This window comes from Bombina bombina, chromosome 1, assembly GCF_027579735.1.
Source record: "Bombina bombina isolate aBomBom1 chromosome 1, aBomBom1.pri, whole genome shotgun sequence".
Taxonomy (NCBI): Eukaryota; Metazoa; Chordata; class Amphibia; order Anura; family Bombinatoridae; genus Bombina; species Bombina bombina.
This window is the reverse complement of record NC_069499.1, coordinates 1,351,306,465-1,351,332,422: the sequence shown is the minus strand read 5'-3', so window position 1 is coordinate 1,351,332,422 and position 25,958 is coordinate 1,351,306,465. Positions and strand designations below refer to the sequence as shown.

At 40.2% G+C, this 25,958-nt stretch overlaps 1 protein-coding gene across 1 annotated transcript in view; it reads right to left on the bottom strand.

Annotated features, from left to right (window-relative positions):
• Positions 1-25,958, bottom strand: part of ASH1L (ASH1 like histone lysine methyltransferase) — a 505,039-nt gene that overhangs the window by 207,520 nt on the left and 271,561 nt on the right. The window contains exons 7-9 of the mRNA XM_053703215.1: positions 6,390-6,484; positions 3,716-3,789; positions 2,194-2,239 (exon numbers count right to left, since the gene is read on the bottom strand). Of these exons, the coding sequence (XP_053559190.1) occupies positions 2,194-2,239; positions 3,716-3,789; positions 6,390-6,484 (215 nt within the window). The remainder of the gene's footprint in view (positions 1-2,193; positions 2,240-3,715; positions 3,790-6,389; positions 6,485-25,958) is intronic.

Sequence of the window (25,958 nt, the reverse complement as noted above, 5' to 3'; positions counted from 1 at the left end):
ACACTAATAAAAAATATTAACCCCTATTCCGTCGCTCCCTGACATCGCCGACACCTAAATAAACCTATTAACCCCTACACCACCGGCGCCCACATCGCCAACACTATAATAAAGTATTAACCCCTAAACCTCCAGCCCCCCACAAGGTAACTACTAAACTAAACCTATTTATAGTGTCGGCGATGCCAGGGAGGGAGTGGTGGTTTAGGGGTTAATAGGTTTATATAGTGTTTGCCATGTCGGGGGCGGCAGATTAGGGGTTAATAGGTTTATTTAATAGTTGCGATGTAGGTGGTCGGCAGATTAGGGGTTAATAAGTTTAATATAGTGTTTGTGATGCAGGAGGGTGGCAGTTTAGGGGTTAGTAGGTAGTTTATGGGTGTTAGTGTACTTTGTAACAGTTTAGTTATGATCTTGTCGGTATAGGCTGTAACAAACATTTTAGCCTGAACGCACAACCTGTAATATGGCAATATGGAAAATCGATCACTCAAACGTCATTTTTTTGAGTGTGGAATGGACGTTGCGTTACAGGCTAAAATGCTTGCGGTATAGCTATACCGCCAAAACTCGTAATATACGTTCCTGGCCATTCCAGCGTAATGGCCAATTTTTCAGCGTTAAAAGCCGTACCGCAAGACTCGTAATCTAGCCGTATGTGAACTAACTAATTCTGTCTTCCACTGTAATTGATTGTACCAAGAAGGGCAGGAATATCAGAAAAGCACAGGGTTCTTCAAACTTTTTTCCCCAAGACCCATTGCCATGATACCACATACCTTTGTGACCATATTTTTATGCTTAGTCTGAAAATGTCAGAGGTAGTATAAAACAAGATAGCTGCAATTTTTGGCAAAGCGACTAAAATGTGTGCTTACTTTATTCCTGACTCTAGTCAAACTTGCAAGTGTTGTAAAAGATAATAGCACACACACACACTCTCATACAACACACAAACACTTTCATAACATACACAAATACCACACACACTCTCATACCATACACACACCACAGACACAATCTCATACACACACTCTTATACCATACACACATCACACATAATCTCATACTACACACCTTTATAACATGCACACACACACTCTCATGCCACACACCGTACACACACTCTCATACCATACTCACATCACACATAATCTCATACCACACACCTTTATAACATGCACACACACACTCTCATGCCACACACCGTACACACACACTCATAACACACACACACAATCTCATACCACACACCCACACACTCTCATGCCACACACCGTACACACACACACACACACCACACACACTCTCATAAAACACACACACTCTCATAACACACACACACAATCTCATACCACACACCTTTATAACACACACACAATCTCATACCACACACCTTTATAGAGTATCATATAATTCCTAAATCTTTACCAGTAGTAACAAGGCTTGTTTCATACGGTAACACAAAAGAATATGAAGAAAAAAGAATGGGGCAGTTACATGGAGGAGAGAAGGAACATTATATGAAATATCTTTAATGCACTGAGATATAGATAAAAATGTGAAGGAAGTGAATGACTACAGAAGGAGAATATCATAAAAAGTGGTTGCAACATATTTCTAGGATGTACAACACTGGCCTATTGTATATTATAAATTCATATAGTATATGATACTTCAATTCAAAAAGTAGAACACAAAAAACAAACAAAACAATTAACAAAAAAAAAACACTGGAATCTTGTTTTGATAATGTTTTTTTTAGCAGTAGGTTATAACAGGACCTATGCACCATATGGTTTCAAGACAAACAAAACCTTTATTTTTCCTTGGGTCAGTTACATATATGATGATTCACTGAACTTCATTGTGAGAGTGGCTGACTTCAAAAGTAAGTTAAACTTCACAAAGTATGTACAGTATATGCTGTCATATTGATCCTGAGATATTCATTTACAATACAAAAAAGTTCACTTGAACGTGTTTGTAGTCTTATGATTAAATAAAAAAAAACACAATTAGATTGTGGTTTGCCTTTTAGAATTTTTGTAACACTATAGTATTAATTCTTTAAAAAAATATGAATAAATAAAATCCTGCAGTGCTACAATTTAGTACCATTATGTCAGCACAATTACTAACAACTTTACTTGACAGGTGCAGTAGAAATACAGATAGCATTAAGATACTTACTGGAACGGATTTTCTTATAAAGAGGAACGTCAGGCTTTTTATACAGCTGGAAGAAAAATAAAGTTTGACAATCTTGGTGATAAATGCATTGAAGGAACAGAATTTCCCTCAATGACTCAGAGAGGCCATGTCAACAGGCACAGAGCCCCAGGAAACATCCGACTATAACAATAAGGGCAAAAGGTCTACATGAAATCAAGCATTAGAAATGAGCTATAATGTTGTCATTATTATATTTACTATGAGTCTTACAGTTAATTTATACCACATGAGTCCTAACACATATATTACTACCCTCCCCCTTCTCATGTAAATCTTTCTGAATAGCACTTTTATAATCAACTGCCCAAAAGATTAAACAAACACAGTATCAAAAGTGATTGAAAAGGGTTTTTTTGTGGGTGGGAGTAGAGAGTGAGATCTAATCTGTGTTTCAATGCTTTTAAAATGATGGTATTCTTCCATAAAATTGTACTCTTTCCCTCCTACCAAAACTGTATGGCAGGCTCTTTAAAGGGACAGTCAACTCTAAAATGTGTATAGATAATCCCTTTATTTCCCATTCCCCAGTTTTGCACAGCCGACATGGTTATATTGATTACCTTGTATCTACGCCTCTTTTGACAGCCCCCTAATCACTTGGATATTTATTATCTATTGACTTGCATTTAGCATTTTGTGTCAGCCACAACTCCATGGGAGAGAGCACAATGTTATCTATATGGCCCACATGGATTAGCAGTCTCTTGTTGTGAAAAGCTAATAAAAAAGCATGTGATAAGAGGCTGTCTGTAATGGCTTAGAAACAGGCAGACATTTAGAGGGTTAAATGTTATAAAGTATATAATTATAACAATGTTGGTTGTAGAAAGCTGGGGAATGGGAAGTATTCTCTATCTTTTTAAACAATAACAATTTTAGTGTGAAGACTGTCCCTTTAATAACCTGGATGGTTCCTAAATGGCATATATAATTTATCAACTTTTGTACAGAACAATTCAGTTTTATCTTGTGCAATGCTGATGAGCAAGCAGCTAGCCTAAAGAAGTGGTAGCGAGATATTCCTTTACATTTTGGGAGCACGGTTAAAGGGGGAAGAGGAAGGTAACAGAGTAATCATCTTGTTTGCAGGTAGCCGCTAATTGGGTTTCAATGGAATTTACATTAAGAAATATACTACAGTAAGTGTTTAGTTATATTCATAATACTGTTAAAGGACTCTAATATGCTTAGCTTACAAGTGAAATGTGAATTCCACTCACTTGGAGAGAAGCCAAGATATACAGGCCAAAGATGTGGCTGCTGTTGGCTGTACATCTAAATTCTCATGAGACTCATCTAAAAAAAGGATCCAGCACTAGATGCCTTCTACCAAAATAAGAGTCCTTCAGTTACTCATAGCCAACACCAAATGCTAATTCCTGTAAGGGAGCGTGAGCTAGGTCGTGCAACTGGATACTTTTTTCTATCGACTAGCTGTGCAAGTGTCTGCTGAATACAAATGAGCACCAACATATTCTACCTGGTTGTGTTTCCACTGCCACAGGATATCGTAGGGTAGCTGGAAATCACACCTTTTCTGTCTCAAATATTTCCCTGAAACACAAAGCGCATGTCAGCAACAGAAGTGCAACTTGTCAATCTCACCTGTGGACAGAGGGTTAAATGATGCTTTGCAAATACAAACATATATTTTATATATATACAGATATCTATATATAAATGATCATTTTGTCTTTCCTTACTGTAGCCATTCTGAAGCTGCATAAGGGCAAAGAGCTTCACTGCTTGTTTGCACAGAGAAGTGCTGCGTCAAACACAAGATGCAGCCTTAGTGAGGAGCAGGATTAAAATATGTAGGTACATTCTTTTTTTTTTATTAAATATGCATAAAGCTGTACTTCTATTGTAACAGCATTTTATCTTTACAATGGAAGTGATTCATAAAAAGGAATCTAAACTTAGAACAGCATGCTGATAGATATAATGCATACAAGCAGGATCATTATTTTTTTCTTATTATTATGCTGCGTAGCTGAGTGCTGTGGTTTAATGCCAGTGACGGCACGTGTTACATCACTGCCACCTACTGGGCTACCAGAAGCTGGCTAATTGGTGCATACATTCCAGGTCCCATGGGATCATTGGAACAGTTTGTGCAGCAAGTTATGGGGTAGTGTACAAGCAACACACAATTTTAAGTCATAGATTCATTATTATGAAATTAACACTGAGTTTAATACCCCTTTAAAGTTAATACACACATTTCAAGACCACCCTAAGCACAGCACATCGTTACCTAGGCACAAGAAACATGCTTGTTTTATATGGATTAAATATGAATTTGAGTGAGAGCATATTTAAATTTAATTTGGATGGGGAACATTGTGAAGAAGAGAAGGGAACAAGAAGGCTTGTAGGCTGTATAATAGTGGTCAAGGGTGAGGTAAATCTTGACAGCCATCATTATATACCACAGATAATAAAAAATGAAAAACCTGCAAACATTTACAACAGCCTGGAAGGTTTCCAAAAATGAGCTCCTAATCTTGCCTCAGCAGACACAGCTGCCTGGGCGCTGCACATGAGACACAATACAGCTAGTTATAGGAGCTGTAAAGCCCCAGACGTGGACACAAACTTACAACGTCAGCGCCCAGAGGCGTGGAGAAAAAATATTTTTCTTACAACTAACTCCTAGTTTGTCCTTATTTTCAAAGCTTCTCTTATTGGCAGGTTCCAGGAAACAGCTCAATCTGCTGGGAATTTGCCTTTGCAGTAATGACCTCACTGAGGAAAACAAAAGCCTCTTTCAGGCACTGTGGCTCTGAGCCAGAGCAGGATAGAACTTTCTCTCTCTCTCATTAAGCACACACTAGGAAAGTTATACGTCCCAGAATAGAACCTTGTAACACTATTCTAAACTGGAGATCTCTATGGCTATCCATTGTAGCCTTGTTAAAGCAACCTTATGTTTGTGCGCAGCTACAAGATTGACAGGCCAGAGCAAATGCTAACAGGCATAGCAATAAATAGCAATAGCAGATCTATCTATCTATATCTATATATATATCTAGTCCACCAAGACTAAGAAATTGCAGCTAACGAGTGCAAAATTTGACTTTTTCCTAACTTTAAAATTGAGTTGACTACAGTAGTTACATTTTCTCTCTGGGCAAGTAGACTTTAACTCCTGACTTGTAAACTAGAGTGATATATATATATATATATATATATATATATATATATACACACACACACACACATATATATATATATATATATATATATATATATATATATATATATACACACACACACACATATATATATATATATATATATATATTATATATATAGTAAACAAGAAACAGCACTCTCTGGACTTGATGCAAATAATCAATTTATTTGGTAACGTTTCGGGGAATGCTCCCCTTCATCAAACCTGATCGGGTCTGATGAAGGGGAGCATTCCCCGAAACGTTACCAAATAAATTGATTATTTGCATCAAGTCCAGAGAGTGCTGTTTCTTGTTTACTGTACCCAACCCTACTCTAGCACCCTGGAACCTGGAAAACTTTGTGAGAGTGCACTTGCTTCATGCTGTCTATATATATATATATATATATATATATATATATATATATATACACACATATATACATACATACATATATATACACACAGACAATATATTTTAAGCTGATGTTAACATTTAGTGAAGAGATTATGTTTATTAAATAATTGTGCAGTCCCAAGGGGAAAAAGGCATTTAACAAAGTATTTCACTTCACTACATTTTTATTACACCATTTTTAAGAAATCTGGCATTGACGTCTTTGGATCTATACACATGTCCAGGCACACTGCATATTAGTAAATCAGTGGTGGGCAAGTGGCTTCTGAAGCATCTCCTATGCTTTATTTCAGAGCAGGATAATATCCTGTTTTAAACATTAATCTTTTATATTACCCTCAAAACATATACACCCTATCTTATATCCTTTTATTGCTGATAGTATCTCTTCTGCAAACAAAGGACATAAATATTTTGTGGGTTTCACAGGGTTAAAACTATAGTATGGCCCTTTCAAAGGCTCAGGAAATTGAAATGCTGGCCTCTGAATAATCCTTTAAAAAGTGATGTGAGAGTGGCTTCTAAACTGAGTCACTTTATTGGTATTATGTTACTCACCAATGTGGATTGGAGCTGGCAAAAGTCCATAATCATGTTCTCGTGGCACATATTCTAGCTTCTCTTTTTTCAACTGAATTAGACGGCTCTTAGGACTGAACAAACAAAAGTAAGGAAAAGGGAAAACTCAGTACCAATAAAAACAATAATTTAATACACTAAAGTTGTCATCTTAATCTGCACAAGGATTTTTTATTTAAATAAATAAAACACACAATAAAAGAAAGAAAAGTGTTGATAAATAAAATTAAAAAGCGCCTTTGCGATAGTACAAGATTTGTACTTATAAATATTACAAGCTGACTAATAACATTTTGTTTTTTTCCAAAAAAACAAAACTTTGATGTGGACAAAAATATAAATTACCGAATTCATAACAGGCACAAAGGTTAAGGAAGAAAGCAGACAGTTATATTTCGGACTTCTGTGTAGGCGGCAACGCTGTTTACTTCTGATCCTACACACCACCATGATTCTGAAATAATTTGTCTCTTGTCCATTTACCACAGATTTAGAGCCAGCATTCTGCCCATGGCTATGTTCCTAGTACCTGACTAGCCTCAGCTGTTGCTCCCAACCAACTTTCTGTCCTTGGCATCAGCTTTCACCTACTCACCTTTTGACTGAAGATCTTTGTTCCTCTATATCTTTTGTGATTTCTCCTGAAAGCTCAATATTAAATATCAGGCCCTGCCTCTAAACGTGGCAGCTTCTGCCAGTTCTTTCACTATTTGTACCATTATCCCCTGACTTTCACATTTAACAGCGTATGCTTCAGCTTCCTTGCATACTATATGTATTTTATCACTCCATTTATCCCCTTTTGTAGAAACCACATAATCTGCTAAATTCAAATGTACAAATATACGTCAGATTTTAAACTGATTCAAATCACAATTCTACCCCTTTCCCACTATTATGACCCCAACCAATTTACAAATGGAACCCTTCATTCTTGCAGCACTCAATGAAAACTTCTCATTCTGCCCACATAACCATATCTACATAATTCCAACAACGTTTCATTGTACAACTGAGAACGTAAGGTAAAATGATAATGTGACAAGTGCAAAAGCAATTTAGACATGTGAGGGACATAGTGACAGAATGTTTCAGTGGCCAAGCTCTGGGAACTAGGGACAACCAGGATGCATTAATCGTGGGGGTTTTATTTACGGAGGACACATGGAACAACACAGGGACGTAATCATAAATAAGGACATATGGGGGGCAGAGGACAAGGACAGTGGTGGCAATCCTGGCGCTACAGACTCCGCAAGGTGGAGGGGGGGGGTAGGTAATAGGGCACGCCAGAGGCGTATAAATAAAGCATTTCATTGTTGCTTGATGCTAAGTAAAATGTTTTATTTATACTAATGTGAGTGTAAATTATGTGCTGGGTTATTAACTGTAGGAACTGCAGTCATGTCAGGTGCAGCATAAATTCCGAAACAGCGAGAGCAGGAAGAGGAGCGGTTAAGAGAATGGGTTCCGTATGAGAACTCTCTCTAGATGGTTGGCTGGAGCTGTGCCTGCACTGTCTGCAGTAGAAGTCAGGAGAGAACATTGAAGACTCTGGGAGCAATAAGACAACAATAGTAGCAGCAGCATATGTGAGTTGTAAAATAGTTAAAGAAGGCTGTCTCTTTAGACATACTATGTTGACCCCCCTCTAGTGTTCTTGTTTGCTGCTTTTTCAATATATTATAGATGCCTTTGATACATTTTAAAGTAATTGCTGCTTCCTCGTCCCCTCAATCTCTCTCTCTCCCTTCTCTTTCTGTCTCCCTCGTCTTCCCCTCTCTACCTCACTCCCTCTCTCGTACTCTCCCTCCCTCTCCTCCTCTTCCTTTATCTCTCCCTTCCTCTGCCTCCTTGCATCTCTCTCTCCCTCTTTGTCTCCCTCTTCCTCTCTCTATCCCATCCTCTCCCTCTGTCTGTTCCTTACTCTCCCTTCATCCCTCTCTCTCCCGCTTCTTCAGCCTCACTCTCCCTGAATAGTTCACAGGGGGGCATAGGAAAAAAAATTGTACACTCTTAAATATAAATCCACACAAAGTTTGGTTTAACACACCTTACAAAAAGTTTAAATACATCTTTGGGAGTGCTGCAAATGAAGCACATCCACTTGCAAATTAACGATACATTTTTAAGTGCTGCAAAAAAATGCCTGCAAAAAACACATGCTTTTATATTAAAAGCAACAATGAAAACACTCAATAACATTCAATACTTTTCAATATATAGTGTAAACTTCAGTTTTTATGAGACTGTGTAGATGAGCAAAACTCAAATCGTACCCGGCTTTGCAAAGGGTATATCCCTGTACTACTCTGTTATACCAAAGTCCTGTGCATTTTGCTAACAAAATGTAAAAAAAAATGTTATTTTCTATTAATGGAACACTAAAGTCAAAATTAGACTTTCATGATTCAGATAGAGCATGCAATTTATAGAAATAAAATATTCAATTGCACTTCCATTATCAACACTTGAAATGCAATGCACCCTTGACAACTATTTAAGGAAAACCCTGCTACATATCTTTCCCTAATTGGATTTAACTAAAAACAACTGCAAAACAATGGGTTTTTACTATGACAGTAGCTAGCCTTGTTGTCTGCAGACAAAAGGAAATATTGGCTCCTCCAAATAAGGCAAATGGTGAGTGGAGTTTGGCAATTGAAAAATAATTCCAATAAAAAGGATCTTAATTGGTTTTAAAACATTTGGACTTGGCTTACATGTTATATAGCAAAACTGCATAAATGTCTTCTAATTACAAGGTGCGCATTGTCCCTTTAAAGGGACATTAAACACTAAATAAATGTTAGATAAAATGATGCACTCAAAGAAAAGATTAGTCTGAGAATAACATGTAGCTGTATTTTATAAACTTTCAATAGCTGATTTAATATTGACAAAATAAGTGTAAAGTTTCAGTGTCTATAAATAAATGGGAGCTGCCATGTTGTAACTTAGGTTACCTTCTCTGCTGTGGCCAATTAGGGACAGTTTTCAATAGGTCACTAGAGTGTGCAACCAATGGCTGTGTGGAATATAACAGTGTTCTACGCTGAAAAGTTCACAATTTCAAAATGGAATTACAGCAAAAGGGGAAAAAATAAATAATGAAAGTATATTGCAGAGGTTTTTTATATATACACGATTTATCATTTTATATTACCGTCTCAAAGTGTTTAATGTCCCTTTAAGCGGTATGAAACTCAGAAACCATATCATATCTAGATGGAACATTAAAGTGATTGTCAGCTTAGCTACTTGTCTAGTTAAGAAAAAAAAAGAAGAAATCATTGTGAGATTCCTGAGGGATGTTTCCCATGATGACTGAAAAGAAGAGTTCATTAAAACTTCCAGGACTAGAAGCAAATCCTAAGGGTTTACTAAGCAGACTAGGCCATTCAGTAAAAATGCATGTTACTGCACTGTAGTAGCAACAAATCCCAGATATGAAGATGGCCAAGATGTAAACAATTAATTTACAAAACTATATCCACCATTGATGAAACAGGAGAACTTGAAACAGTAGGTCAGATTACAAATGTACAGTCCAGGATTTGTTTACAGCCATTCTCACTAGAAAAGGGACCAAGGGGCATCTGAACCATCTGTTCTCTGTCATCAGCTCTTTTTTTTTTTTCTTTCAAGCTTCCAGCAGAGTACAGAAGATCCTTATTTGCCCACAACAGAATCCATCTGGCTTCCTTCAAAAGAAAAGGACAGTGATCTTCTCACTGGAATGTGATGCTGCTATAATCTGAAGACTATTTTAAAAAAGTAGAAGAGTCAAACCAACCAATCTGAGTTCTAGTATATTTATTGGTAATATAAATCAATCCACTAGACATGGCTTTTACTCAAATCATTTTGTTGAGTTGCTACCCATTCCAATGTAGTGTGATATATAGTCTGGGGCTTCATCATGAGGCTGCCTTGCTTCGGATGTAAACAACTAATCTACCAAGACGACATCTGTTTTAAAAAGTGTAGAACAGAAAAACAAATTGACAGTTTAATTCTTTGATACCAGACTTCCTGAAAGTAACCCTGATGCATCTTCCACCTGACCAATTCTTTCATAGGGATTATTGAGGGCAACTTTCATATGAAACTCAGCCAGGTACACACTGTTGGGCTACGCAGAGAACTGAAATGCTGCACTAGCAGAACTAAGTTAACCTTTTACATGTATTACAACATAACTTTGGTGAAATGCATTCAAAATGTTGATCCCAAAAAGACACATGGCTGGCTGGGAATAAAGTGACTTGTCACTACATGCACATCATGCTATGTTTGTCTAGGAAAGCCAAGTCTTGATATTGGCATGCCACAGTGGGAAATCTAAAAGGTAGGCCAACTGGAAATGCTCATTACCCATGGTAAATCTTAGAAAATGCTGATGAATGTCAGCAATTAGAATATGCAGACAATTATCCTTGAGGTCTAATAAACTAATAAAGAGTATTAAAATGGTTAAAAAAATGATTAAAATAATATAATGAAAATCAGGAGCAGACTGACAACTTATGAGGGTTCCCGGGCAAAAACTAAATTTAAAGGCCCCCTTTAACCAGCCCCTAGTCATGCTCCACCCAACCATGTCATTCATTTACATACATTAGATATAAAAAGTCTACACATCTGTTAAAATGTCAGGTTTCTGTGATGTAAAAAAAAAGATAAATAATTTCAGAACTTTTTCCACCTTTAATGTGACCTATACACTGTACAACTCAATTGAAAAACAAACTGAAATCTTTTAGATGGGAGGAAAGTAAACAAAAAAAAATGTGGTTGCATAAGTGTGAACACCCTTAAATTAATACTTTGTTTAAGCACCTTTTGATTTAATTACAGCACTCAGTCTTTTTGGGTATGAGTCTATCAGCAAGGTACTTCATTGCAAAAACACTCAAAATCTGTCAGATTGGGAGGGCATTTCCTGTGCACAGCCCTCTTCATATCACCCCAATGGCTTGGCCATTACAAAACTTTAATCTTCTTCCGGTGAAGCCATGCCTTTGTTGATTTAAATGTATTCTTTGGGTCGTTTTATATATATATATATATATATATATATATATATATATATATATATAAAATAGGGATTAATAACCCAACAAGAACTAGATTTTCTATTTGTTAAATACCCTATAACACCAACGTTTTACAGTTTACCAAAACTGCATAAAAAGAAACATCCACCTCCGGGCCGTCCCATAATTTCTGGGATGGGGTCCTTGACGGAACATATATCTCAGTATGTAGATTTTTGCTTGAGATCAAGCCTTTTGAACCTCCAATCATATGTGAAAGACACACTTGATGTCTTGAAGAAATTAAATGGTATTACAGTGAATTCAGGCAGTTTTTTAGTTGCTATTGATGTGGAGGCACTATATTTAAGTATACCACACGACAAAGGCATTGAAGCTTGTAGATTCTTTCTGGACCAGAGAGGTAGTGAATATCAGAAACATACAAATCTGGTTCTTGACCTGCTAGCATTCATCCTTGATCACAATTATTTTGTGTTTCGGAATAAATGCTATAAACAGGTATTAGGGACTGCAATGTGCACATGTTGTGCTCCTACCTTCGCATGTCTGTACCTGGGGAAATGGGAACATGATTTTATTCTAAATTGTGATGATAAGTATAGCGCATCAATTATACTGTGGACTAGATTCATTGATGATGTGTTCCTCTTGTGGGAGGGCACCGAGATGAATCTTATTGAATTTATGGAGAAATTAAATCACAATGATTTGAATCTTAAGTTTACATATACATATAGTTTTTATGAAAACATAATTTATGTGGGAACTTACCTGATAAATTCATTTCTTTCATATTAGCAAGAGTCCATGAGCTAGTGACGTATGGGGATATACATTCCTACCAGGAGGGGCAAAGTTTCCCAAACCTTAAAATGCCTATAAATACACCCCTCACCACACCCACAATTCAGTTTAACGAATAGCCAAGAAGTGGGGTGATAAGAAAGGAGCGAAAGCATCAAAAAAATAAGGAATTGCAATAATTGTGCTTTATACAAAAAAATCATAACCACCACAAAAAAGGGTGGGCCTCATGGACTCTTGCTAATATGAAAGAAATGAATTTATCAGGTAAGTTCCCACATAAATTATGTTTTCTTTCATGTAATTAGCAAGAGTCCATGAGCTAGTGACGTATGGGATAATAAATACCCAAGATGTGGAACTTCCACGCAAGAGTCACTAGAGAGGGAGGGATAAAATAAAGACAGCCAATTCCGCTGAAAAATTAATCCACTACCCAAATCAAAAAAGTTTCAATTTTTATAATGAAAAAAACTGAAATTATAAGCAGAAGAATCAAACTGAGACAGCTGCCTGAAGTACCATTCTACCAAAACTGCTTCTAAAGAAGAGAAAACATCAAAATGGTAGAACATAGTAAAAGTATGCAAAGAAGACCAAGTCATTACTTTGCAAATCTGATCAACAGAAGCTTCATTCTTAAAAAGCCCAGGAAGTAGAAACTTACCTAGTAGAATGAGCCGTAATCCTCCGAGGCGGGAATCCACCCGACTCCAAATAAGCATGATGAATCAAAAGTTTAAGCAAGATGCCAAATAAATGGCAGAAGCTTTTTGACCTTCCTAAAACCAGAAAAAGATAAAAAATAGACTAGAAGTCTATCTGAAATCTGAATAGCTTCAACATAGAATTACAACAACTCTTACCATATCCAAAGAAAGTAAGAATCTCACCAAAGTCGTCTTAGGAAAACAATAATTCCTCCCTAATGTTTGTTAGAATTTACAACTTTAGGTAAGAATTGAAATGAGGACAGCAAAAACCACCTTATCCTGATGAAAAAAATCAGAAAAAAGAGATTCACAAGAAAGAACAGAACAATACTTTCCATGAAAGTAATTAATGTCCAGAGCAAGCATATGCTCAAATAGAAGAGCCTGAAAAACCTTCAGAACCCAATTAAGACTCCAAGGAGGAGAAATTGGCTTAATGACAGGTTTGATACGAATCAAAACCTGAACAAAATGATGAATATCAGGAAGTAACACTGCCTTATCCTGATAAAAAAATCAGAAAAAGATATTCACAAAAAAGAGCAGATAACTCAAAAATTCTTCTAGCAGAAGAAATAACCAAAAGGAACAATACTTTTCCAAGAAAGTAATTTAATGTTCAGAAAATGCATAGTTTCAAACGGAGGAGCCTGCAAAGCCCTCAGCACCAAATTGAGACTCCAAAGAGGAGAGATTGAATTAATGACAGGCTTGATACGGACCAAAGCCTGTACTAAACAATGAATATCAGGATGATTAGCAATCTTTCTGTGAAAAAAAGAACAGAAAGAGTAGAGATTTGTCCTAACAAAGAACTGAAGACAAAACCTTATCCAAACCAACCTGAAAAAATAATAAAATTCTATGAATTTTAAAAGAATGCCAAGAAAAGTAGGTCTTCCAGACTCAATAATAAATCTTTCTAGAGACAGATTTACGAGCCTGAAACATAGTATTAATCAATGAGTCAGAGAAACCTCTATGACTAAAAACCAAGCGTTCAATCTCCATCCCTTCAAATTTAATGATTTGAGATCCTGATGGAAAAAATGGGCCTTGAGAAAGAAGGTCTGGTTTAAACGGAAGTGTCCAAGGTTGGCTACTGGCCATCCGAATGAGATCTGCATACCAAAACCTGAGAGGCCATGCTGGAGCCACCAGCATAACAAACAAATACTCCATAAGAATTTTGGAAATCACTTTGGAAGAAGAACTAGAGGCGGAAAGAAATAGGCAAAAAACAGAATTTATGTTTACCTGATAAATTACTTTCTCCAACGGTGTGTCCGGTCCACGGCGTCATCCTTACTTGTGGGATATTCTCTTCCCCAACAGGAAATGGCAAAGAGCCCAGCAAAGCTGGTCATATGATCCCTCCTAGGCTCCGCCTACCCCAGTCATTCGACCGACGTTAAGGAGGAATATTTGCATAGGAGAAACCATATGGTACCGTGGTGACTGTAGTTAAAGAAAATAAATTATCAGACCTGATTAAAAAACCAGGGCGGGCCGTGGACCGGACACACCGTTGGAGAAAGTAATTTATCAGGTAAACATAAATTCTGTTTTCTCCAACATAGGTGTGTCCGGTCCACGGCGTCATCCTTACTTGTGGGAACCAATACCAAAGCTTTAGGACACGGATGAAGGGAGGGAGCAAATCAGGTCACCTAAATGGAAGGCACCACGGCTTGCAAAACCTTTCTCCCAAAAATAGCCTCAGAAGAAGCAAAAGTATCAAACTTGTAAAATTTGGTAAAAGTGTGCAGTGAAGACCAAGTCGCTGCCCTACATATCTGATCAACAGAAGCCTCGTTCTTGAAGGCCCATGTGGAAGCCACAGCCCTAGTGAAATGAGCTGTGATTCTTTCGGGAGGCTGCCGTCCGGCAGTCTCGTAAGCCAATCTGATGATGCTTTTAATCCAAAAAGAGAGAGAGGTAGAAGTTGCTTTTTGACCTCTCCTATTACCGGAATAAACAACAAACAAGGAAGATGTTTGTCTAAAATCCTTTGTAGCATCTAAATAGAATTTTAGAGCGCGAACAACATCCAAATTGTGCAACAAACGTTCCTTCTTTGAAACTGGTTTCGGACACAGAGAAGGTACGATAATCTCCTGGTTAATGTTTTTGTTAGAAACAACTTTTGGAAGAAAACCAGGTTAGTACGTAAAACCACCTTATCTGCATGGAACACCAGATAAGGAGGAGAACACTGCAGAGCAGATAATTCTGAAACTCTTCTGGCAGAAGAAATTGTAACTAAAAACAAAACTTTCCAAGATAATAACTTAATATCAACGGAATGCAAGGGTTCAAACGGAACCCCCTGAAGAACTGAAAGAACTAAATTGAGACTCCAAGGAGGAGTCAAAGGTTTGTAAACAGGCTTAATTCTAACCAGAGCCTGAACTAAGGCTTGAACATCTGGCACAGCAGCCAGTTTTTTGTGAAGTAACACCGACAAGGCAGAAATCTGTCCCTTCAGGGAACTTGCAGATAAACCTTTTTCCAATCCTTCTTGAAGGAAGGATAGAATCCTAGGAATCTTAACCTTGTCCCAAGGGAATCCTTTAGATTCACACCAACAGATATATTTTTTCCAAATTTTGTGGTAAATCTTTCTAGTTACAGGCTTTCTGGCCTGAACAAGAGTATCGATAACAGAATCTGAGAACCCTCGCTTCGATAAAATCAAGCGTTCAATCTCCAAGCAGTCAGCTGGAGTGAAACCAGATTCGGATGTTCGAACGGACCCTGAACAAGAAGGTCTCGTCTCAAAGGTAGCTTCCAAGGTGGAGCCGATGACATATTCACCAGATCTGCATACCAAGTCCTGCGTGGCCACGCAGGAGCTATCAAGATCACCGACGCCCTCTCCTGATTGATCCTGGCTACCAGCCTGGGGATGAGAGGAAACGGCGGGAACACATAAGCTAGTTTGAAGGTCCAAGGTGCTACTAGTGCATCCACTAGAGCCGCCTTGGGATCCCTGGATCTGGACCCGTAGCAAGGAACTTTGAAGTTCTGACGAGAGGCCATCAGATCCATGTCTGGAATGCCCCACAGCTGAGTGACTTGGGCAAAGATTTCCGGATGGAGTTCCCACTCCCCCGGATGCAATGTCTGACGACTCAGAAAATCCGCTTCCCAATTTTCCACTCCTGGGATGTGGATAGCAGACAGGTGGCAGGAGTGAGACTCCGCCCATAGAATGATTTTGGTCACTTCTTCCATCGCTAGGGAACTCCTTGTTCCCCCCTGATGGTTGATGTACGCAACAGTTGTCATGTTGTCTGATTGAAACCGTATGAACTTGGCCCTCGCTAGCTGAGGCCAAGCCTTGAGAGCATTGAATATCGCTCTCAGTTCCAGAATATTTATCGGTAGAAGAGATTCTTCCCGAGACCAAAGACCCTGAGCTTTCAGGGATCCCCAGACCGCGCCCCAGCCCATCAGACTGGCGTCGGTCGTGACAATGACCCACTCTGGTCTGCGGAATGTCATCCCTTGTGACAGGTTGTCCAGGGACAGCCACCAACGGAGTGAGTCTCTGGTCCTCTGATTTACTTGTATCTTCGGAGACAAGTCTGTATAGTCCCCATTCCACTGACTGAGCATGCACAGTTGTAATGGTCTTAGATGAATGCGCGCAAAAGGAACTATGTCCATTGCCGCTACCATCAACCCGATCACTTCCATGCACTGAGCTATGGAAGGAAGAGGAACGGAATGAAGTATTCGACAAGAGTCTAGAAGTTTTGTTTTTCTGGCCTCTGTCAGAAAAATCCTCATTTCTAAGGAGTCTATTATTGTTCCCAAGAAGGGAACCCTTGTTGACGGGGATAGAGAACTCTTTTCCACGTTCACTTTCCATCCGTGAGATCTGAGAAAGGCCAGGACAATGTCCGTGTGAGCCTTTGCTTGAGGAAGGGACGACGCTTGAATCAGAATGTCGTCCAAGTAAGGTACTACAGCAATGCCCCTTGGTCTTAGCACAGCTAGAAGGGACCCTAGTACCTTTGTGAAAATCCTTGGAGCAGTGGCTAATCCGAAAGGAAGCGCCACGAACTGGTAATGTTTGTCCAGGAATGCGAACCTTAGGAACCGATGATGTTCCTTGTGGATAGGAATATGTAGATACGCATCCTTTAAATCCACCGTGGTCATGAATTGACCTTCCTGGATGGAAGGAAGAATAGTTCGAATGGTTTCCATCTTGAACGATGGAACCTTGAGAAACTTGTTTAAGATCTTGAGATCTAAGATTGGCCTGAACGTTCCCTCTTTTTTGGGAACTATGAACAGATTGGAGTAGAACCCCATCCCTTGTTCTCTTAATGGAACAGGATGAATCACTCCCATTTTTAACAGGTCTTCTACACAATGTAAGAATGCCTGTCTCTTTATGTGGTCTGAAGACAACTGAGACCTGTGGAACCTCCCCCTTGGGGGAAGTCCCTTGAATTCCAGAAGATAACCTTGGGAGACTATTTCTAGCGCCCAAGGATCCAGAACATCTCTTGCCCAAGCCTGAGCGAAGAGAGAGAGTCTGCCCCCCACCAGATCCGGTCCCGGATCGGGGGCCAACATTTCATGCAGTCTTGGTAGCAGTGGCAGGTTTCTTGGCCTGCTTTCCCTTGTTCCAGCCTTGCATTGGTCTCCAAGCTGGCTTGGCTTGAGAAGTATTACCCTCTTGCTTAGAGGACGTAGCACCTTGGGCTGGTCCGTTTCTACGAAAGGGACGAAAAACATAATTTATGCTTACCTGATAAATTCCTTTCTTCTGTTGTGTGATCAGTCCACGGGTCATCATTACTTCTGGGATATAACTCCTCCCCAACAGGAAATGCAAGAGGATTCACCCAGCAGAGCTGCATATAGCTCCTCCCCTCCACGTCAGTCCCAGTCATTCGACCAAGAATCAACGAGAAAGGAGTAACCAAGGGTGAAGTGGTGACTGGAGTATAATTTAAAAGATATTTACCTGCCTTAAAACAGGGCGGGCCGTGGACTGATCACACAACAGAAGAAAGGAATTTATCAGGTAAGCATAAATTATGTTTTCTTCTGTTATGTGTGATCAGTCCACGGGTCATCATTACTTCTGGGATACCAATACCAAAGCAAAAGTACACGGATGACGGGAGGGATAGGCAGGCTCATTATATAGAAGGAACCACTGCCTGAAGAACCTTTCTCCCAAAAATAGCCTCCGAAGAAGCAAAAGTGTCAAATTTGTAAAATTTGGAAAAAGTATGAAGCGAAGACCAAGTTGCAGCCTTGCAAATCTGTTCAACAGAGGCCTCATTCTTAAAGGCCCAAGTGGAAGCCACAGCTCTAGTGGAGTGAGCTGTAATTCTTTCAGGAGGCTGCTGACCAGCAGTCTCATAGGCTAAACGTATTATGCTACGAAGCCAAAAAGAGAGAGAGGTAGCAGAAGCTTTTTGACCTCTCCTCTGTCCAGAATAAACGACAAACAGGGAAGAAGTTTGGCGAAAATCTTTAGTTGCCTGCAAGTAGAACTTGAGGGCACGAACTACATCCAGATTGTGTAGAAGACGTTCCTTCTTTGAAGAAGGATTTGGACACAAGGATGGAACAACAATCTCTTGATTGATATTCCTGTTAGTGACCACCTTAGGTAAGAACCCAGGTTTAGTACGCAGAACTACCTTGTCTGAGTGAAAAATCAGATAAGGAGAATCACAATGTAAGGCTGATAACTCAGAGACTCTTCGAGCCGAGGAAATAGCCATTAAAAACAGAACTTTCCAAGATAACAATTTTATATCAATGGAATGAAGGGGTTCAAATGGAACACCCTGTAAAACGTTAAGAACTAAGTTTAAACTCCATGGCGGAGCAACAGCTTTAAACACAGGCTTGATCCTAGCTAAAGCCTGACAAAAAGCCTGGACGTCTGGATTTTCTGACAGACGCCTGTGTAACAAGATGGACAGAGCTGAAATCTGTCCCTTTAATGAACTAGCTGATAAACCCTTTTCTAACCCTTCTTGTAGAAAAGACAATATCCTAGAGATCCTAACCTTACTCCAGGAGTAATGTTTGGATTCGCACCAGTATAGGTATTTACGCCATATTTTATGGTAAATCTTTCTGGTAACAGGCTTCCTAGCCTGTATCAGGGTATCAATAACCGACTCAGAAAAACCACGTTTTGATAAAATCAAACGTTCAATTTCCAAGCAGTCAGCTTCAGAGAAGTTAGATTTTGATGTTTGAATGGACCCTGTATCAGAAGGTCCTGTCTTAGAGGTAGAGACCAAGGCGGACAGGATGACATGTCCACTAGATCTGCATACCAAGTCCTGCGTGGCCATGCAGGCGCTATTAGAATCACTGATGCTCTCTCCTGTTTGATTTTGGCAATCAATCGAGGAAGCAGCGGAAAGGGTGGAAACACATAAGCCATCCCGAAGTTCCAAGGTGCTGTCAAAGCATCTATCAGAACCGCTCCCGGATCCCTGGATCTGGACCCGTAGCGAGGAAGTTTGGCGTTCTGGCGAGACGCCATGAGATCTATCTCTGGTTTGCCCCAACGTCGAAGTATTTGGGCAAAGACCTCCGGATGAAGTTCCCACTCCCCCGGATGAAAAGTCTGGCGACTCAAGAAATCCGCCTCCCAGTTCTCCACTCCCGGGATGTGGATTGCTGACAGGTGGCAAGAGTGAGACTCTGCCCAGCGAATTATCTTTGATACTTCCACCATTGCTAGGGAGCTTCTTGTCCCTCCCTGATGGTTGATGTAAGCTACAGTCGTGATGTTGTCCGACTGAAACCTGATGAACCCCCGAGTTGTTAATTGGGGCCAAGCTAGAAGGGCATTGAGAACTGCTCTCAATTCCAGAATGTTTATTGGAAGGAGACTCTCCTCCTGATTCCATAGTCCCTGAGCCTTCAGAGAATTCCAGACAGCGCCCCAACCTAGTAGGCTGGCGTCTGTTGTTACAATTGTCCAGTCTGGCCTGCTGAATGGCATCCCCCTGGACAGGTGTGGCCGATGAAGCCACCATAGAAGAGAATTTCTGGTCTCTTGATTCAGATTCAGAGTAGGGGACAAATCTGAGTAATCCCCATTCCACTGACTTAGCATGCATAATTGCAGAGGTCTGAGGTGTAGGCGTGCAAAAGGTACTATGTCCATTGCCGCTACCATTAAGCCGATCACCTCCATGCATTGAGCTACTGACGGGTGTTGAATGGAATGAAGGACACGGCATGCATTTTGAAGCTTTGTTAACCTGTCCTCTGTCAGGTAAATCTTCATTTCTACAGAATCTATAAGAGTCCCCAAGAATGGAACTCTTGTGAGAGGAAAAAGAGAACTCTTCTTTTCGTTCACTTTCCATCCATGCGACCTTAGAAATGCCAGAACTAACTCTGTATGAGACTTGGCAGTTTGAAAGCTTGAAGCTTGTATTAGAATGTCGTCTAGGTATGGAGCTACCGAAATCCCTCGCGGTCTTAGTACCGCCAGAAGGGCACCCAGAACCTTTGTGAAGATTCTTGGAGCCGTAGCCAATCCGAATGGAAGAGCTACAAACTGGTAGTGCCTGTCTAAGAAGGCAAACCTTAGATACCGGTGATGATCTTTGTGGATCGGTATGTGAAGGTAAGCATCCTTTAAATCCACTGTGGTCATGTACTGACCCTCTTGGATCATGGGTAAGATTGTCCGAATAGTTTCCATTTTGAACGATGGAACTCTTAGGAATTTGTTTAGAATCTTTAAATCTAAGATTGGCCTGAAAGTTCCCTCTTTTTTGGGAACCACAAACAGGTTTGAGTAGAACCCTTGTCCTTGTTCCGACCGCGGAACCGGATGGATCACTCCCATTATTAACAGATCTTGTACGCAGCGTAGAAACGCTTCTTTCTTTATCTGGTTTGTTGACAACCTTGACAGATGAAATCTCCCTCTTGGGGGAGATAATTTGAAGTCTAGAAGGTATCCCTGAGATATGATCTCTAGTGCCCAGGGATCCTGAACATCTCTTGCCCAGGCCTGGGCGAAGAGAGAGAGTCTGCCCCCCACTAGATCCGGTCCCGGATCGGGGGCTCTCGGTTCATGCTGTCTTTGGGGCAGCAGCAGGTTTCCTGGCCTGCTTGCTCTTGTTCCAGGACTGGTTAGGCTTCCAGCCTTGCCTGTAACGAGCAACAGCTCCTTCCTGTTTTGGTGCAGTGGAGGTTGATGCTGCTCCTGTTTTGAAGTTCCGAAAGGGACGAAAATTAGACTGTCTAGCCTTAGCTTTGGCTTTGTCTTGAGGTAGGGCGTGGCCCTTACCTCCTGTAATGTCAGCGATAATCTCTTTCAAACCGGGCCCAAATAAAGACTGCCCCTTGAAAGGTATATTAAGTAATTTGGACTTAGAAGTAACATCCGCTGACCAGGATTTTAGCCACAGCGCCCTACGTGCCTGTATGGCGAATCCTGAGTTCTTAGCCGTAAGTTTGGTTAAATGTACTACGGCCTCCGAAATGAAGGAATTAGCTAGTTTAAGGACTCTAAGCCTGTCCGTAATGTCGTCTAGCGTAGATGAACTAAGGTTCTCTTCAAGCGACTCAATCCAAAATGCTGCCGCAGCCGTAATCGGCGCGATACATGCAAGGGGTTGTAATATAAAACCTTGTTGAACAAACATTTTCTTAAGGTAACCCTCTAATTTTTTATCCATTGGATCTGAGAAAGCACAGCTATCCTCCACCGGGATAGTGGTACGCTTAGCTAAAGTAGAAACTGCTCCCTCCACCTTGGGGACCGTTTGCCATAAGTCCCGAGTGGTGGCGTCTATTGGAAACATCTTTCTAAATATTGGAGGGGGTGAGAACGGCACACCGGGTCTATCCCACTCCTTAGTAACAATTTCAGTAAGTCTCTTAGGTATAGGAAAAACGTCAGTACTCGCCGGTACCGCAAAGTATTTATCCAACCTACACAGTTTCTCTGGTATTGCAACGGTGTTACAATCGTTGAGAGCTGCTAAGACCTCCCCTAGTAATACACGGAGGTTCTCCAATTTAAATTTAAAATTTGAAATATCTGAGTCCAATCTGTTTGGATCAGAACCGTCACCCACAGAATGAAGCTCTCCGTCCTCATGCTCTGCGAGCTGTGACGCAGTATCAGACATGGCCCTAGCATTGTCAGCGCACTCTGTTCTCACCCCAGAGTGATCACGCTTGCCTCTTAGTTCTGGTAATTTAGACAAAACTTCAGTCATAACAGTAGCCATATCTTGTAATGTTATCTGTAATGGCCGCCCAGATGTACTAGGCGCCAAAATATCACGCACCTCCCGGGCGGGAGATGCAGGTACTGCCGCGTGAGGCGAGTTAGTCGGCATAACTCTCCCCTCGCTGTTTGGTGAAATTTGTTCACATTGTACAGATTGACTTTTATTTAAAGTAGCATCAATACAGTTAGTACATAAATTTCTATTGGGCTCCACCTTGGCATTGGAACAAATGACACAGATATCTTCCTCTGAGTCAGACATGTTTAACACACTAGCAAAAAACTTACAACTTGGTTATAATCTTTTTTAGCAAAAAACGTACTGTGCCTCAAAGAGGTACTAACGATTAAATGACAGTTGAAATAATGAACTGAAAAACAGTTATAGCATCAAACTTTAAAACAACAAAACTTTTAGCAAAGGTTTGTTCCCATTAGTAAAATAACAATAATTAAATTTGACATAAAAAATACAAAGCAACGTTTTTATTCACAGTCACTATAAGAATTCTCACAGCTCTGCTGAGAGAATTTACCTCCCTTCAAAGAAGTTTGAAGACCCCTGAGATCTATCAGAGATGAACCGGATCATGCAGGAAATATAAAAGTAACTGACTGGTATTTTTTGATGCGTAGCAAAGAGCGCCAAAAACGGCCCCTCCCTCTCCCACACAGCAGTGAAGAGAAACGAAACTGTCACAATTAAAGCAAAAAAACTGCCAAGTGGAAAATAATGCCCAAATATTTATTCACACAGTACCTCAGCAATGTAAACGATTCTACATTCCAGCAAAAACGTTTAACATGATAAATAGTTATTAAAAAGGATTAGTGACCTTTAACAGAGTAGTTCCGGTGAAATACCATCCCCAGAATACTGAAGTGTATACATACATGTCATTTTAACGGTATGGCAGGATTTTCTCATCAATTCCATTCAGAAAATAAAAACTGCTACATACCTCAATGCAGATTCATCTGCCCGCTGTCCCCTGATCTGAAGCCTTTACCTCCCTCAGATGGCCGAGAACAGCAATATGATCTTAACTACTCCGGTTAAAATCATAGTAAAAAACTCTGACAGATTCTTCCTCAAACTCTGCCAGAGAAGTAATAACACGCTCCGGTGCTATTTTAAAATAACAAACTTTTGATTGAAGTCATAAAAACTAAGTATAATCACCATAGTCCTCTCACACATCCTATCTAGTCGTTGGGTGCAAGAGAATGACTGGGACTGACGTGGAGGGGAGGAGCTATATGCAGCTCTGCTGGGTGAATCCTCTTGCATTTCCTGTTGGGGAGGAGTTATATCCCAGAAGTAATGATGACCCGTGGACTGATCACACATAACAGAAGAAATTAGGTTTATTTTTTGCCTTGAAAGGCCGATCCTGAGGAAGGGCGTGGCCCTTACCCCCAGTGATATCAGAGATAATCTCTTTCAAGTCAGGGCCAAACAGCGTTTTCCCCTTGAAAGGAATGTTAAGTAGCTTGCTCTTGGAAGACGCATCAGCCGACCAAGATTTCAACCAAAGCGCTCTGCGCGCCACAATAGCAAACCCAGAATTCTTGGCCGCTAACCTAGCCAATTGCAAAGTGGCGTCTAGAGTGAAAGAATTAGCCAATTTGAGAGCATTGATTCTGTCCATAATCTCCTCAAAAGGAGGAGAATCACTATCGACCGCCTTTATCAGATCATCGAACCAGAAACATGCGGCTGTAGCGACAGGGACAATGCATGAAATTGGTTGTAGAAGGTAACCTTGCTGAACAAACATCTTTTTAAGCAAACCTTCTAATTTTTTATCCATAGGATCTTTGAAAGCACAACTATCCTCTATGGGTATAGTGGTGCGTTTGTTTAAAGTGGAAACCGCTCCCTCGACCTTGGGGACTGTCTGCCATAAGTCCTTTCTGGGGTCGACCATAGGAAACAATTTTTTAAATATGGGGGGAGGGACGAAAGGAATACCGGGCCTTTCCCATTCTTTATTAACAATGTCCGCCACCCGCTTGGGTATAGGAAAAGCTTCTGGGAGCCCCGGCACCTCTAGGAACTTGTCCATTTTACATAGTTTCTCTGGGATGACCAACTTGTCACAATCATCCAGAGTGGATAATACCTCCTTAAGCAAAATGCGGAGATGTTCCAACTTAAATTTAAATGCAATCACATCAGGTTCAGCCTGTCGAGAAATGTTCCCTGAATCAGTAATTTCTCCCTCAGACAAAACCTCCCTGGCCCCATCAGACTGGGTTAGGGGCCCTTCAGAAATATTAATATCAGCGTCGTCATGCTCTTCAGTATCTAAAACAGAGCAGCCGCGCTTACGCTGACAAGTGTTCATTTTGGCTAAAATGTTTTTGACAGAATTATCCATTACAGCCGTTAATTGTTGCATAGTAAGGAGTATTGGCGCGCTAGATGTACTAGGGGCCTCCTGAGTGGGCAAGACTCGTGTAGACGAAGGAGGGAATGATGCAGTACCATGCTTACTCCCCTCACTTGAGGAATCATCTTGGGCATCATTGTCATTATCACATAAATCACATTTATTTAAATGAATAGGAATTCTGGCTTCCCCACATTCAGAACACAGTCTATCTGGTAGTTCAGACATGTTAAACAGGCATAAACTTGATAACAAAGTACAAAAACGTTTTAAAATAAAACCGTTACTGTCACTTTAAATTTTAAACTGAACACACTTTATTACTGCAATTGCGAAAAAACATGAAGGAATTGTTCAAAATTCACCAAATTTTCACCACAGTGTCTTAAAGCCTTAAAAGTATTGCACACCAAATTTGGAAGCTTTAACCCTTAAAATAACGGAACCGGAGCCGTTTTAAACTTTAACCCCTTTACAGTCCCTGGTATCTGCTTTGCTGAGACCCAACCAAGCCCAAAGGGGAATACGATACCAAATGACGCCTTCAGAAAGTCTTTTCTAAGTATCAGAGCTCCTCTCACATGCGACTGCATGCCATGCCTCTCAAAAACAAGTGCGCCACACCGGCGCGAAAATGAGGCTCTGCTTATGCTTTGGGAAAGCCCCTAAGGAATAAGGTGTCTAATACAGTGCCTGCCGATATTATTATATCAAAATACCCAGATAAAATGATTCCTCAAGGCTAAATATGTGTTAATAATGAATCGATTTAGCCCAGAAAAAGTCTACAGTCTTAATAAGCCCTTGTGAAGCCCTTATTTACAATCGTAATAAACATGGCTTACCGGATCCCATAGGGAAAATGACAGCTTCCAGCATTACATCGTCTTGTTAGAATGTGTCATACCTCAAGCAGCAAGAGGCTGCACACTGTTCCCCCAACTGAAGTTAATTGCTCTCAACAGTCCTGTGTGGAACAGCCATGGATTTTAGTTACGGTTGCTAAAATCATTTTCCTCATACAAACAGAAATCTTCATCTCTTTTCTGTTTCTGAGTAAATAGTACATACCAGCACTATTTCAAAATAACAAACTCTTGATTGAATAATAAAAACTACAGTTAAACACTAAAAAACTCTAAGCCATCTCCGTGGAGATGTTGCCTGTACAACGGCAAAGAGAATGACTGGGGTAGGCGGAGCCTAGGAGGGATCATGTGACCAGCTTTGCTGGGCTCTTTGCCATTTCCTGTTGGGGAAGAGAATATCCCACAAGTAAGGATGACGCCGTGGACCGGACACACCTATGTTGG